Source organism: Chionomys nivalis, chromosome 18 (assembly GCF_950005125.1).
Source record: "Chionomys nivalis chromosome 18, mChiNiv1.1, whole genome shotgun sequence".
Classification (NCBI taxonomy): Eukaryota; Metazoa; Chordata; class Mammalia; order Rodentia; family Cricetidae; genus Chionomys; species Chionomys nivalis.
In genome coordinates, this window is record NC_080103.1 from 59,042,997 (window position 1) to 59,058,995 (window position 15,999).

Consider the following 15,999-nt stretch of genomic DNA (forward strand, 5'->3'; position numbering starts at 1 on the left):
TCCTGGGCACACCCAGAGGGCTCTACATCCATGGTCATTGCTGTGCTATGCACAGTAGCAGCTTTTATTCTGGAGAAGCCTCCACACTGATTCCTTGGTAGCTGTAGGTTTACACTCCACCAACACCAGTGCAGTCTGTGTCTTGATGCTCATCGCTTCCTGGTGGAGCTGGGCTCCCAGCATAGTTTTATCTAGTGTTTCTCTGATGCTAAGGACATCGAGCACCTTCCACAATAATTTTTGCTCATTTGTGCTTCTTCGGAGAACTCTCTTGCTCGTTGCCTGTTTAGGGTGTTGGGCTTTTGTTTGTCTTCGGCACTAATCCTGTTGACTGTATAGTTAGTTGGCCAAGGTTCTCTCCTGTTCCTAGGCTGCCTCTTCACCCAGCTCTTTCTTCGATGAATGGAAGTGGTTTTAAATTTCATTTGTCCTTGTTGGTCTCACTTACCCAGCATCCAGGGTCTGCTCAGGAAGTTCTGGCCTATGCCAGGATCTTGAGTGTGTTCCCTGCTTTTTCCTTGAGCTGTGTTGTCAGAGTTTCAGGAAGCTCTCCTCATGAGCCAGTAGACCCCCTCCCCACACCCGCCGTCCCCCAGACTTCTAGCAGTGACCTCCTCCTCTCCTCCCACCAACACCAGAATCTATGGCATTCTGTGGAAGGAGTCACCCGGCTTTACTCCGGATGCGTTGGCTTCCCTCCCCCCCTCCCCCCCCCTTGAGAAAGACGCTACAACCCTCATCCTTGCACTCTTGAGTCTTAGACCAAGCTTATACCTATGTTTTCCAGGAAAAGTCCAAGTTTGGGGTTTTAAAATCCAATTTTGATACATTGATACAGAACTCACTGGAAAGGGGTAAAAGAATGTTCACTGCAGTTAAGTCTTACTGTCTAAAGTTCGGGGTTTATTTCTAAGATAGTCAATAATTGAAAAAATACATTTTATCAGACTACTTGGAAAGATTTTTTTCTTTTTAAAATTTCTGATTTCCAGGAATCAGGATGATGAGGGAGTGATGGAATGTGTGTGTCTGAAAGTGACATTGAGGGCCACATAGGAGCAGGGCCCACAAGGGGATACAGGTTAGGGTAGTGAGGGGCGGAAACAAAGGAAGATGATCTGTGTGTGAAAATGTCACAGGGAAGCTCAGGAGTTGATATGCCCACTAAAAATACTAATCCAACAATCGGAAATCTAAGGGAAATCTGTGTTTCCGTGTCGTGTAATTCATATTGTTTCAACCTGTGTTGTGTGAATGTTGTATATCATTTTAAATTTAAAACTAAAAGTTGGGTTTATTTCCCCCTTACCAAGATAGATGGTGAGCACCCGTAAGTAGAGAAGCACGTGACACAGTTTCTATCTTTGAGACATGAATGATACAGTTCGGTGGTTTTAAATGAATCTGTACGTGTAGAAGAGAGAGCAGACGGCAGGATTAGAGGCTGGTCCAGACAGGCAGAAGTAATCACAGGCAAAACCCAAGATCCGGAGGGGCAGGGCCAGTGGAATGGTGCGCAGAGAAGGCGAGAAAGAAGCAACTGCCCTGCTGAGAACCCAGACCTCACGAAAGGTGGAGTGAGAGAGGGGGCCAGGACAGTAAGTGACGTTAGCTGATTTCATCACACAAGTACGTGTAGTCTGAATACATTTCTGGTCACATCATTTAAATTGGGGTCATTTTGTTGGGTAGTTTCCCCAAAATTATTAATAAATATTATTTCTAAAAGTTACATTAGGTCTGTGGTAAGCACATTTCCTACATATTCACCATGGCCACTTGCCTGAGTGTGTCCTCTGCTTGCTTTCCAGCTACACGGAAGACGGGATGGAGGAGGAGCTCACGGAACCTCTGCAGTACGCGGAACAGCTCCCGGTGGCTCAGATAATACACCAGGTTTGCTTTCCATTAGATCCTTGTGAAAGAAACAAGATTTGCTTTTGCTAGATTTTTCAGAATCAGTGTGTTCTGGGTAAACGGCATCGTGGGCCTTACCCGTACTGCTAATGTTCCCATTTGAATCCCAGTATCGAAGTGTGAAGAGTGCGAGTGTGGTGCTAGAGCGTCTGTGGGTTGTTAGTAGCGCCAGTTTGAGTTTAAAAGAAAGACTTTTAAATGAGAGTTTTCACTCTACAGATATAACTCAGTTTTAAAGTTCTGCATGAATCTTAAAAATGGTTAGAAATTTGCCCCTCTGGTGTGCTCAACTGTGTGGTAATCAAGTCCAGTTTATATGTTAGGGATTCTCAGGTTGACAGCGCCTAAGTGACCCAACCGTCTGCAAATGTCACAATTGGAATTCTCTCTTCATGCCTGACTCCAGCATAAATGAATCAACCAGCAGGCCAGGCAGCAAGTCAATATGTTCTTAACAGCGAGCATGTACACGGAGCTGTGTGCTTTGCTGGGAATAGGTAAACAGGACCTCCCAGAGCAGTCACCTGGAGTAAAGCCTGACCGCAGAAGCAGGAATTAACCTTTCTGGTGGCTGACCACTTGAAATGTCAGAAACGATTTTATAATGGGAAGGAACCAGTAAACTGCCTCTTTTCTGACCGCTGTTTTGTAGTTAAACAGTTTGAATTCAAGGTAAAACATTTGACCTGGCAAGAATTTTAGGTTGTGGGTTCTTTTTTAGTATAAAAGAGATGGTATTGATTTAACAGTAAATTTAAAACAGTGTAATTAAAAATCTGAGTGATCTATCATAAAAATTTCAATGTATAAGAAATTTTGCATGATAGGAGTTTATGTTATGGCATGAAAGGTCATTTCAACAGCAGATATGTCATTCAGTCTTCAGTCATTGTCCTTTTGTGGCAGCTCTGGGACAGAAACAGCCACCGTCTCACTCTCCAGGTAGGTTCACTTAGTAAGGAATTGGTTATAGGTGGATTTTTCTCTCCTGCCTGCCAGTTCCCAAATAACCAACATGGAGACTTAATGTTATTCTAAATGCTTGACCGATAGCTCAGGCTTATTGCTAAGTAGCTCTTACAACCTAAATTAACCCATTTCCATTAAACTACATTCTGCCATGAGGCTCATGGCATTTATCTCTCCAGCATATCTTGCTTCCTCTCCATCTGGTTGGTGACTCCCCTGACCACATCTTTCTCCTTCCCAGCATTCTCCCATCTAACTTTATCCTGTTCAGCTGTTGGTCAGTCAGCTTCTTTATTAAACCAATCACAGCAGCATATTTTCACACAGTGTAAGGGAATATTCTACAATTTGTCTTACAGTTAAAAAAATGGTTATTTTTAATTTTGTGGATGTGTCTGTGTGGTGCACCTGAGACAGGTCTGAAGAGGGAGTTGGATCCCTTGGAGCTCCTCTAGATACAGAAGGTGGTACGGATGAACAGAACAGAACCCTGTGACTGTGAGGAAACCGTTGTTGATGTTGTGGTATAACAGACCTCTAGCATCCAGCTTACCTAAAGCCATAAATGTAGGCCATTTTCCATGACATAAGGAGCCACCAGCTTCTAAGAGGTCTCGGTGAGTTGCTGGGACTGTGACTTGGTATAGAGGGTTTGCTGAGCAGGCACAGCACCTTCACCAGCAAAGGGGAAGGAGGAGAGGAGAGTTTCTCCAAGGCTGAATGCCATCTCAGCAGTGAATGAAAGAGCCGCAGATGCCAAGAGTGGACTTCATAGATTCAGTGAGTCGTTAGTGTCACATTGGGAGGAGGGCTGGGAGTTGGTGCTATGCCTGAGAATCCTCGCTTCCCTAGCATGAGGACAGATTTCACGGCCCACATCAGCACTGTGGGCTAGAGAGAAGCAGAGACTCCGGGTTCGCTGGGCACCACACCTTAACCCAGGGCCGTGAGGCAGAGAGCGACAGAGCAGGATTCCTGGTGTTCTCTTCTGACCTCAGTCAGTGTACCCATGGATGCCCCCACATGCACAGATTAAATCAAGTCACACTTCTGAACCAGTGGTTCTAACATAGGCCCAGGTCCAAGAGACTTGAAGACAAGGAGCCCTCCAGAGCCATGTTCATTGCAGCAGCCTGTGAACAAACGGGAGGTGGGAACAGCCCAACCTCTGAGCAGCTGTGTACAGTCAACAGAATATAGCACATTCAAGAAGAGCAATAAGAGGGCGGAGGTGCATATGAGCTGCGGCATGGATCACCTTATCACCTGTGCACGTCACACTGTGAAAGAGGTCACACATGAATGTCCAGCACGGCCACATCTGTAGAGTAAGGGTGGCCAGATCTGGGAGGCAGCAGGGCATAATGTTCCCTGCCAAGGATACAGTTTCTCTTTTGGAGTAATGGAACTATTCTAAATGGAACGGAATGACACACAGCTCTGTAAACCATCCAACTTCAGAAAGCGAATGCTGTGGTGTGGCACTGTGTCTAAGAAAGGTGTCTGAATGGTTCAAAGCACCTGTCTTCAGCCTGTGACCCTTAGCTGCGAGGCTGCAGGGCAGTTTCCTAAGTGGTGTGTAGTGGACAGTGGTTCTGCTCATGAGTGCAGCGATGTGTGCCACACTCACTGTGTCCCCTGCACACTGGGAACACACTACAGCACTCATTGTGTCCCCTGCACACTGGGAACACATACTACAGCACTCAGTGTGTCCCTGCACACTGGGAACACTACAGCACTCAGTGTGTCCCTGCACTCTGGGAACACTACAGCACTCAGTGTGTCCCTGCACTCTGGGAACACTACAGCACTCAGTGTGTCCCTGCACCCTGGGAACACACTGCAACACTCAGTGTGTCCCTGCACACTGGGAACACACTACAGCACTCAGTGTGTCCCTGCACGCTGGGAACACACTGCAACACACATAGCTGATGTAGGAGGCAGACTGTTCAAATCCAGAACTCAGTAGAACAAATGGTGTTTTCTTTGTCTTTGCCTTTTTTAGATAATTGAATTTTATTTTATCAACTAAATGCCCTTTTCTTTCTCTCTGTTTCTGCCTGACAGCAGAAAGTTTAATCTAGCTGCTTGCAGATAAAGTCACTCAAACCCTGAATCTTCTCCGTCTCCTTTCTGGTCTCGGTAGGGTGATGGGCGCAGTGCAGGTGTGACTGACATGTCTTCATAGCACACGAGATTCAGTGTCTGTCCTGCTGAAACGTTCTGTTAGCTATGACTTTGTCCTAGTAACCCCTGGTGCAGTGTGCAAGGCACATCTGGAAATACTTGACATTTCTCTGTCTGTGGTTGTAGAGCTGGTGAAATTAGTGAGCAGTGCAGGTAACTGGAGTGCCATGGTGGAATCAGCAATCTCTGGGGTGCCTGGTGGCTATGTTGACTGGCGTTCTGTGGGTGGGATCCTAGGCTCTCTAAGTAGAAAAATGGAAGCAAGCAAGAGCCCTGATTGTAGCTAGCAGGTGACCAGCTGCCTGCAGCTCCTCTGCTGTGACTTCCCCACAATAAGGCTTGGTACTTGGCTCCTGAGACAGCTAAGCCCCTCCTTCCTGAAGTTGCTTCTGAGTGTTCCATTGCAGCAGCTCTGCAGCAGAGACTGGGGAGCCCCCGTTCTGCTGTTGGCTCAAAATGGGCTCCCCTCTGTCTTCAGGCTTACTCATGTCTCTTTCTTCCCTCTCTATCTCCTTCGCTTGAGACTTTAACATGCTTCTCTCTCTTCCTAAGTGTTGTCGCGTGAGGAAATGTTTTGTGAGCACTTGTGTTGAAGAATTAAACAGCGTGTCTAGTGTACAGTATTCTGTGTGCATCTGGTGCCCACTGGTATTGCATTCAGGCTTCCCACTTGTTTGTTTTCTGGCCGCCCAGACTCCAGAAATAACCGCACAGAAACTATATTAATTAAATCACCAATTGGCCCATTAACTCTAGATTCTTATTGGCTAGCCCTTACATATTAATTTAACCCATTTCTATTAATCCATGAGGCTGTGGCTTACCGGGTTAAGTTCTGGTGTCTGTCTCCAGTTGTGGCTCCGTGGCTTCTTCCTGACTTCGCCCTTCTTTTTCCCAGCATTCAGTTTAGTTCCCCCACCCCACCCCGCCTAGCTCTGTCCTACCCTATCAGGCCAAGCCAGTTTCTTTATTAACCAATGGTATTCACAGCATACAGAGGGGAATCCCACATCAACTGAGGAGTGCAGGGACTAAAGGGTCTCTCAAGGGCACTGAGGACCTTACTGCCAAACTTGCTTGTGGTACTTTCATAGCCCACAGTGGCGGTATTTATCACCTTAGTGTTCATGTGCTAACAGTTTGGCAGCTCTTTGGGAAGTAGGAATTGGAGTTGCTGGTGTGGGGCATTGCTGTGTAGAGCATGAGTCCTTTAGGAATTTGTTGTGCTCACAGGGCCTGGACCATGGAGAAGTAGCAGGAGAGTGCACACACAGAGAGTGCTTGGCGACCCTACGTGCCTATGCGATGATCTCTGTTCAAAGGCTGTCACTTGTTCTGTTTTCAAGAAGACAAGTACGGTCTATTGTGGGGACATTAGAGAGACAAATGGGTGATGTTTGTGTATAAGTCAACTTCCTAGTTACCCCGCAGGTGCTGGTTTAAAAATCAAACCACTTTTTAAAAGATAGTGTGGATTTTGAATTAATATTTAAAATTTGTGAATATAATATGGTATTTTATTGAGTGTTAATGCTACTTTCTTTGTAAATGCTGTCACTCACAAGTGAGCTAGATAACATTTTTGGCAGTTAGTAGGTTTGTTTCACTTTAATTTGTGAGCATAAAAAGTTGATTAACACCATGTGGAGCTTATTAATTATAAAATAATGACAATTAGTGATTTGAAAATTAGACATAAAAATCTTCAAAAAGAGAACTATCTTTGTAATTAGCAATATCTATCCATCTCAAATGCTAATTTAAAAAAAACTTCCTTTGAAATAAAATCTATCAGAAGTGACGTGTGCTGAGCAGACATGCGAGCCCACTGTCAGGAGAGCCTCTCCTTATTTCCAGTGAGGCGTGCCTTTAAGTGTTGTATGAAGAACCAACTTAAAGTATTCCTCACACATACTAAGGTATTTGGGCCAGTGTCTTCTAGATACAGAAGGTGGCACAAATGCAAAGATGTGATGGCCCCTGTGAACAGAGCACACGTGGCTGGAATTGGTCAGTTTCCTGGTGACCTGGATGACGTCATGACCTGAGGTCACATGCACTGAAGAACCCACACCTACACCAAAGGCTGCTGCCTGACTAGAAGTGGGGTGTTGTGGAGGCTGGAATGGCGCCGATCTGAGTCGGGTGATCTGGGGCTGTGTTTGGCTCCCTAACTAGCCACTCATTGCCCATCTGTGTCTGACCTACCACCCTGTGACCCTGAGGAAACCATTGATGTAATGGCCTAAGAGATCCCTGGCGTCCAGCTAACCTGGAGCTAGCCATGTTACCGGCAGCATCAGGGGCCTGTACCAGATATCACCACCTCCCTGTGACCCACTCACCTGCTGCCTCTGCCAGCAGGAACCCCATGGAGTTCACAGTGAAACATGGAGTTTGGGGTGACCCAGGACTTGGTCAGTCATAATTGGCTCCAAAATAAAGTGTGTTCCAGCAAGGGTCTGAGGCCTGTGGAAGGATGATAGACTATCTAATGACCTTCTAATTTAAGAGTACATTTCTTCTATTGCATAGGAAGGGATAGTGAAATAATGACTTCAGGGTAAAGCTGAATCAAAGTCTTATTTTGTATGTTAGTCCATGCAGTCGTTGCATGGGTTTAACAATGCTCCAATTGCTTGTTTAGTGACGCCCATGATCTAAGTCTACAGCAGTGACTTGGTACACTGTACTGTGAAGGTTGCCAAGGCGAGGCATGCATCAGCAACTACTGAGTACTGAATTGAAACCTCGTTCCACCTGAGCACCCTAGCTACCCCAGCGTGCCCTGTATTGACCAAGTCTCTGCCCACATGCTTGGAACAGTGTGAGTGAAGGTTGATGTGTTTGTGGGAGGGTTGAGATGTGCAGAGCTGACACCAAGACTCAAGGTGCTGAGATAATCTCTCCCTCTGACTCAGGTCCTTTTACTTAGCTGGTGGGTTCTCTGCTGTTGTAACCGAGCCCGAGACTGTAAGAGTGTACAGCATATCCACGTGTTCAGCATCAGGAACATCACCTCCCCACCTGTGCTCTTGTCTGTATTCCAGGCTTCTTCAGGGCCTTGCTTTTAATTACAGGGTCTTCTGCAAATTCTGTATTTGGTAAGAGTAGTGCATGTTAGTCCTCAGACCAGGGTCTTCCTAGCATACCCTGTTTGGATGGTGTCCTGGGCTTCTGTGTCACTCTTGGGGACCTTAAACGGTGTCCTGGGTGTCTGCGTCACTCTTGGGGACCTTAGATGGTATCTTGGGTGTCTGCATCATTGTTGGGGACCTTAGACAGTGTCCTGGTCTACAAGTAAGTTCCAGGACAGCCAGGACTACACAGAGAAACCTTGTCTTGAAAAACCAAAACTAATTTAATAAGTAAGTAAATAAGATTTGGAGCCTAACCTACTTATAAGTTTTCTAGAACAAAGGCATTCCTGTTTCCTGATTTTACTAAATTTGTAAGGATTTAAAAAAATAATAGTTGATATTAGTGCAGAAATGGCAGAGTCTCTTTTCCCTTCTCTCCCCTCCTTCCTCTCCCCTCGTCTGCAGTTGGCATTCAATTCCCCTGTGTTCTACCATGAAATGTCTCATTTGCATCCTCTACCCCACTTCCTTTGTGCAACAGATGATTATCACCACCATCACCACCTCCCCTTCTGCTCCTCCTCCTGGTTCTCCCCTCCCGGTGCTTCTCCTCCTCTTCTTCCTCCTCGTCGTCACCATCAGAAGATAAACGGTACCACTGAAGTCATCTAAGTGAGCTGAGGTTCAGGTCACGTCAGTCATCTCCCTGAGGTCTTAGAAATGACCATGCCAGAGTTGGGGTCTGGGTCACGTGACTCCAGAGCCAATACTCTTGTCTACTATGCAATGCACCCTCCTTAGGAGCACTTGAAATTGTTTGGAAAGAAGTTTTTCTCTTAGAAAATTTGATGATTATGAACTATGAGCAGGTGTGATTCCTGCCTGTCACGTGAAAGCATAGTCTGGAAGATCCCACTCCCAGCAGAAGGCTCTCTGTATTCCTCAGCAGATGGGGGTTTGCTGATTTGAAAGCTTGTCTGGAGAGAGTCTCTGGGAAGACCTGTGCCTGATTTCCTTCTCCACCATGACTGCACTGGACCCCAGTGAATTGGGACAAATGGAATCTGAAGGGTTGGGGGTGGAACCAGACATGTGGGTGGGGACCAAAGAATTGAAAAGGGGTAGCCCTGAAGAGCCTCTTAGCACTCTACCCGTAGGTGGGTCACTGGGCCTTTACGTTGCTCAGTTCCCTGTTTCAGGAGTCAGTGCATAGTTATGGTAGCTGAGCAGTCGTCGGGATTTCACAGACTCTTGTGAGTTGTCCAGGCAGCACACACATGCTTGTTCCGTGTTTTCCAAAGACACCACGTCCCTTCCCATGAACCCACAAAGAGAATGTTAAAGGTGTGACTCCATGACGCATTGCAGAGTGCCTGCACTGACTACCTGTCCCTTCCCATGAACCCACAAAGAGAATGTTAAAGGTGTGACTCCATGGCATATTGCAGAGTGCCTGCACTGACTACCTGTCCCTTCCTATGAACCCACAAAGAGAATGTTAAAGGTGTGACTCCATGGCACATTTCAGAGTGCCTTCACTGACTGCCTGTCCCCACAACTGTGCATTCTCATGGCAAGTGGGATAACCAAGTTGTCAGAAAAAAATGTCAAAGATCTTGGATCACTAACTTGTCTGAGTGGGCCCTGGATATTTGAAAATTAGTGACACACAACTAAAACAGCTAGAGAAATACACATTTCTTCCACAAGTCCCTTGAAAGTTTGTCACATTTAGAAAGTGAACATTCCTAACGAGCATCGGGCATTTGACTCCATGCATTGCTTTGAGTATTAGCCACTCTGTCATAATTCCTTCGCCCATTTATATTACAACCCCATCATTTTCGTCACAAGACAGAAGGCTTTCACAACAGAGTTTTGCTGCTGCTTCCTAGAGAATATATAATTTTAAAACACTCTTAGATACAGTAAAGGCTTATTAAAATGTTCCATAATTTTATTTATTGATAGAAACCATGGTGCAGTCATGATGGTAGTTATGAATTGACTTTTGATCTTCTAATAGCCGGTTGGTTATAATCTTATAAATATGCCAAATAGAAGGAATATTTTCATTTTCTACATTTTACCAACACGCACCACCAGCAGAGAAACCGGTGCTGTCACTGAGGTGTGTGTGCTGTGGAGGAGGCTCCTGGCTTGTGAGCAGCATTTGCTTTCTGTGCTGAAGCAGAGAGGACCATTTTCTACCTCCAGAAAATAGAGGCAGTGCTGTCTGAGTGATTCACTAGTTGAAGAATGTCTGTAAGAAAAGTCAGGTGAGAAAATGGACCCACATCACAGGTTCCCGCCTTGTGCTGGCAGGGCAAAGGTTTTAGCCTGCGGTCAAATTGGCAATAGTCACCAAAAGGGAAAACAAGCCAATGCATTGATGATGCTCTTGGCGGTTGCTTTCATTGTTACATGCCCATTTTAAGGAACTTGACTCTGCCAAATTCACCAAAAATTGTTCCTGAAGTATTGAAAAGAGAACACAAAGCCACAAGGGCTCCCCACTTTTGTGAGCAGATCCCAAGTCCTTAGGTGAGTGAAAGTCCGTTCCCTTCAGCTGCATAGCCTGTGCTTGGCAGCGTTGCTGGCTTGCCACATGATGAGCTAATGTAGCTGGGGCATTTCTCTGTCACCTCAATGGCCTGAGATGCTTCCTAATAAAAGCTGAGGTGGTCATTTGTGCTCAGGCTCACTGATATGCGCAGGCCAGAGAAGTCCCGTTTTATAGAAAAAGGCTTTAGTATCTTTGCTGACAGAGTTTGGTAGTCAGGGTCCACTTCATTCCATCGCACCAGTCTCCTTGGGGTTATACGTCACTATTCAGTCCCTCTGAGCATCCTTTCTGGTCATTTTTAGAGAAGTCCCGTTTTCCTTTGGGGACCATTCCCAGTGCTTTCTCTGACTGCGGTTTCTCATTTTCCTGTTGTGTGTGTGCCTCCTTACAATTGCCAGTGCTCTAAATTTACTAAGACAAAATGATGCCCACATTGTTTCACTTCCTAAAATCGGTGGTTTCTGGTGTAAGATGTGCCAGTAGACATCGTAGTCTTACGAAGTGCATTTGTCTACATTCAGCCTGTAATGTAGCTGCTAGAGCTATGTGATAGTTATAAATGGATAAGACTAGGTACTAATTAATTTTTCCCTTTCTGCTAAAAGCACCATGTACTATAATTTAAAGTTATAAAGCTTGTGGTAGCGCTTCTCTGAAATGTGAGCAGTTGATACCTTAGTAGTTTACGTCTCCCTGGCTGTTTGGCTGATGTATTAAAGTCATAGCCGTGGTCTACCGTGAATCTTACTCTGCATGTCTGACTGCCATTGAAAGAGGAAGGGCTTTATAAGAGCGTTGTTGCAGGGACCTCAGCCCATGGGAAGACTCCTTATGAAAATGGGTAAAATAATTTATAATATATGTTTTTATTGTACAGATATGCTAAACACATTCATAATGACTGCTGAGACTAACAGTTGCTACTTTTATTAAAAATGCTTTGTTGAGCTTTATTTGAGAAGGCATTCAGTCTTTGATCATTTTTTGATGCAAGCAAATAGAGTTCCAAAAAATTAATTTGGCTGAAATTAAATTGTTTCTCCCATGAATGGCTTCATTTAAGCACAGAGGGGGGCTTTGTGATTTGCTCTTCAGAGAGTCTATCTCAAAAGAGAATACACCAGGATCCAGACATTAAAACTCGAAAGCATTGTGAGCATCTCCTGGGAAACCCACAGCAAAGAAGTTATAAAGATTCTGCCTAAAACCAGGAAGTTGGAATTTAACTGTGTTTAAACAAGAGAGTAACAGAAGCCATTACAGCAACTTGAGATACATCTCTTTAACTAGTTATCGCTCAGAGGAGTTCTGCAGGCTGCAGCGAGTTTTACGTGTGTGTGCTGGGGTTTCTTTTGGTATGCTTAATGTTTGTTTTCTGTTTTTTGTTTTTTATCTGGGGAAATGAGTTGTGGTAATTTAGGCATTCGACTTTTTTACCAACGCGAGAAAATTTCTTCGTGTTTTGAAATGCCATGATGATCTAACAGTGTACACCATGCTGGTTTTCGCTGGAGAGTCCTGTCCCCGCTGGCTGCTGCAGAGTCTGTTAAGAGTATCTCAGACTGTCCTCCTCTGCTTGTTCCCTGTGGACTCAGATGCCTCCAGTTAGGAAAGTCCTCTTCTTCCCCTCTGCCTTTGTTGGACAGTCTTTCATTTATTTGGAAACTGTCTGTGACACATTCTGTCCTTCACTTTAGTTGTGGCAGAAGCATCCAAACCTGGCTCTGTCCCATCTGCACTGTCTCTGCTCATGGACAGTCTAAAGGGGACATTACAGTGGTCTTGAAAGAGCAGACCTTCGGTGCAAGCCAAGATTAGGTACAAATGAAAGTTTGCTAATTGATTATTTTTTCATGCTGAGTGATTTCTTTGTCACTAGTCTTTTATTTTTCTTTCAAATCTGTAAAATGACATCAAATTGAGAATTTGTACAAAATGATTTATAGAGCATACCTAGCATATGACACATTTGACACTCAGCAGATGCTGGTTCTGGGGTACATTGACACCTTCTCTTTCCTCTTTAAACAAAACATTTTATTGTTAGTCTGCATGGTGAGTTGCGATATAGATGCCCTCAGAGTCCCTGAGCACCTGCCGGAGTGTTGAGGGAGTCTAGGCCAACCCTTGTCCCTGCCTCACTCATTTTGAGTGACAGGAAGTTGTTATGCCTGCTAGAGATCAGAGTGAAACAGAGAATGTTGCGGCTTTCTCGGGGAATTTAAGTATCGAATTATTTTAACAACTTCTTGCCGCCCAACGATGTTGGAATCCTTTTGAAAAGGAAGTAGTTGCCGTCCTTCTTTCCGAGGACTTTCACGAAGGACTGTTACTTCTGCCTGCCAGTGTTTTTGCATGTTACTATGTACTTGGTGGTATGTTCGACTGAATTGTTAGATTCAAAGATTCTACCTGGTTACACCTGGAGCCCAACTCAGGCCATATTTATTACATGGGTGGTTGACAGAGTAAACCATTGATGTTTGCATCTGATTGGTAAACTGAGTGCCACCACAGACATTCATCTCATAGACTGCATAAAGGGAGCATGTTGTCGCGTGCACTCACTCGTTCTGCTACCTGTGTCTCAGAGCCTGGTCTCGTGTACAGCATTGAGTCTCAGGCTTTATTCACAACGGTGGATTCTGCCTTTCAGCTGGAGTAGTCAGACCCTTTCTTTCAGTCACTGTCTAGATGGGAGCCTGCCATATCACTGTGTGTATTTGCCCCATTTGCTCTTTTTTTCTCCTTTTGTTTCTGTACATTATTTTGGATTGTGTAACTTTATTTTTTTAAAATTTATTAGATTTTTTTTTTAAAAAAAATACCAATCCAAATTCCCACTCCCTCCCCTCCTCCCATTCCTTCTACACACCCTCCCACACCACCCTATCTAATCCTAAGAGAGGGTAAGGCACTTTGCTTTGTGGAAGGTCCAGGGCCCTCCCTACTGCATCTAGGCTGAGCAAGGTATCCATCCAAAGAGAATAGGATCCCAAAAAGCCAGTACATGAAGTAGGGATAAATCCTGGTGCCACTGCCAGTGGCCCCTCAGTCTACCCAGCCATACAACTGTCAACCACATTCAGAGGGACTAGTTTGGTCCTATGCTTGTTCCTTCCCAGTCCAGCTGGAGTTGGTGAGCTCCCATTAGCTCAGGTAAACTGTCTCAGTGGGTGAACCCATCATGGTCTTGACTTTCTTGCTCATATTCTCATTCCTTCCACTCTTCGGCTGGACCTTGGGAGCTCAGTTCAGTGCTCCAATGTGGGTCTCTGCCTCTGTTTCCATCTGTTGTTGGGCGAAGGTTCTATGGTGATATTTAAGATAATCATCAGTCTGACTACAGGGCAAGGCTAGTTTGGGACCCCCTCTTCTATTGCTTAGGGTCTTATCTGGGGTCATCCTTGTGGATTCCTGGGAATTTTTCTAGAACCAGGTTTCTTGCTAACCCCATATGGCTCCCTCAATCAAGATATCTCTTTCCTTGCTCTCATATCTGTCCTTCCTCCATCTCGATTATCCCATTCCCTCAAGTTCTCCTCAACCCTCCCCTTCTTTTACCTTCGGTCCCCATGCTCCCAATTTTGTCAGGCGATCTTGTCTGTTTCCAATTTCCAGGTGCATCAATATATGTTTTTCTTTGGGTTCACCTTATTACTTAGCTTCTCTAGGATCATGAACTATAGACTCAATGTCCTTTGTTTATAGTTAGTATCCACTTATGATCCACATATCATATTCATCATTTTGGGTCTGGGTTACCTCACTCAGGATAGTGTTTTCTAATTCCATCCATTTGCATGCAAAATTCAAGATGTCATTTTTTTTTTCTGCTGAGTAGTACTCTAATGTGTAAATGTGCCACACTTTCTTTATCCATTCTTCAGTTGAGGGGCATCTAGGTTGTTTCCAGGTTCTGGCTTTTATAAATAATGCTGCTATGAACATAGTCAAACAAATGCTTTTGTACTGTGATTGATCATCTTTTGGGTATATTCCCAAGACTGGTATTGCTGGATCCTGAGGTAGGTTGATTCCCAATTTTCTAATAAACTACCATACTGATTTCCAAGGTGGTTGTACAAGTTTGCATTCTCACCAGAAATGGATGAATGTTCCCCTTACTCCACATCCTCTCCAGCAAAGGCTATCATTAGTGTTTTTGAATTAGCCATTCTGACAGGTGTAAGATGGTACCTCAGAGTTGTTTTGATTTGCATTTCCCTGATAGCTAAGGAAGTTGAACATTTCCTTAAGTATCTTTTGGCCATTTGAAACCCTTCTGTTGAGAATTCTCTGTTTAGTTCAGTACCCCATTTTTTAATTGGGTTATTTAGAATTTTAATGTTTAATTTCTTAAGTTCTTTATATATTTTGGAGATCAGTCCTTTGTCTGGTGAAGATCTTTTCCCATTCATTAGGCTACCTTTTTGTTTTATTGACTGTGTCCTTTGCTTTACAGAAGCTTCTCAGTTTCAGGAGGTCCCATTTATTTATTTGTTTTTTTTGTTTTGTTTTTTTTTTTGGTTTTTTTTTTTTTTTTTTTTTGGTTTTTCGAGACAGGGTTTCTCTGTAGCTTTGGTGCCTGTCCCGGAACTAGCTCTTGTAGACCAGGCTGGCCTCGAACTCCCAGAGATCCTCCTGCTTCTGCCTCCCAAGTGCTGGGATTAAAGGCGTGCGCCACCACTGCCCTGCCCAATTTATTTATTTTTGCTCTTGGTGTCTGTACTACTGGGGTTATATTTAGGAAGTGGTCTCCTGTGCCCATGTCCCCTCTTCATTTCTGATTTTGTTAATTTGTATGTTCTCTCTCTGCCTTTTGGTTAGTTTAAATAAAGGTTTGTCTATTTTATTGATTTTCTTGAAGAACCAACTCTTTGTCTCATTGATTTTTTTTTTTGTATTTTTTTTTTGTTTCTATTTTGTTGAATTCAGCCCTCAGTTTGATTATTTCCTGTCTTCTACTCCTCCTTGATCAGTCTGCTTCTTTTTGTTCTAGAGCGTTCAGGTGTGCTGTTAAGACACTAATGAGAGCTTTCTGTTTTCTTTATGTGGGCATTTAGTGCTATGAACTTTCCTCTTAGCACTGCTTTCATAGTGTCCTATAGGTTTGGATATGTTGTGCCCTCATTATCGTTGAATTCAAGGAGGACTTTAGTTTCTTTCTTATTTTTTTCTTGACCCAGGGGTGGTTCAGTAGTTGACTGTTTAATTTCCATGAGTTTGTAGACTTTTTGAGAGTCGTATTGTATTGTTGTTAAATTCTAACTT

At 44.3% G+C, this 15,999-nt stretch overlaps 1 protein-coding gene across 1 annotated transcript in view; it reads left to right on the forward strand.

The window, feature by feature from the left end:
• Pigk (phosphatidylinositol glycan anchor biosynthesis class K) overlaps positions 1 to 15,999 on the forward strand; it is a 79,525-nt gene that overhangs the window by 50,116 nt on the left and 13,410 nt on the right. The window contains exon 10 of the mRNA XM_057793390.1: positions 1,812 to 1,896. Within this exon, the coding sequence (XP_057649373.1) occupies positions 1,812 to 1,896 (85 nt within the window). The remainder of the gene's footprint in view (positions 1 to 1,811; positions 1,897 to 15,999) is intronic.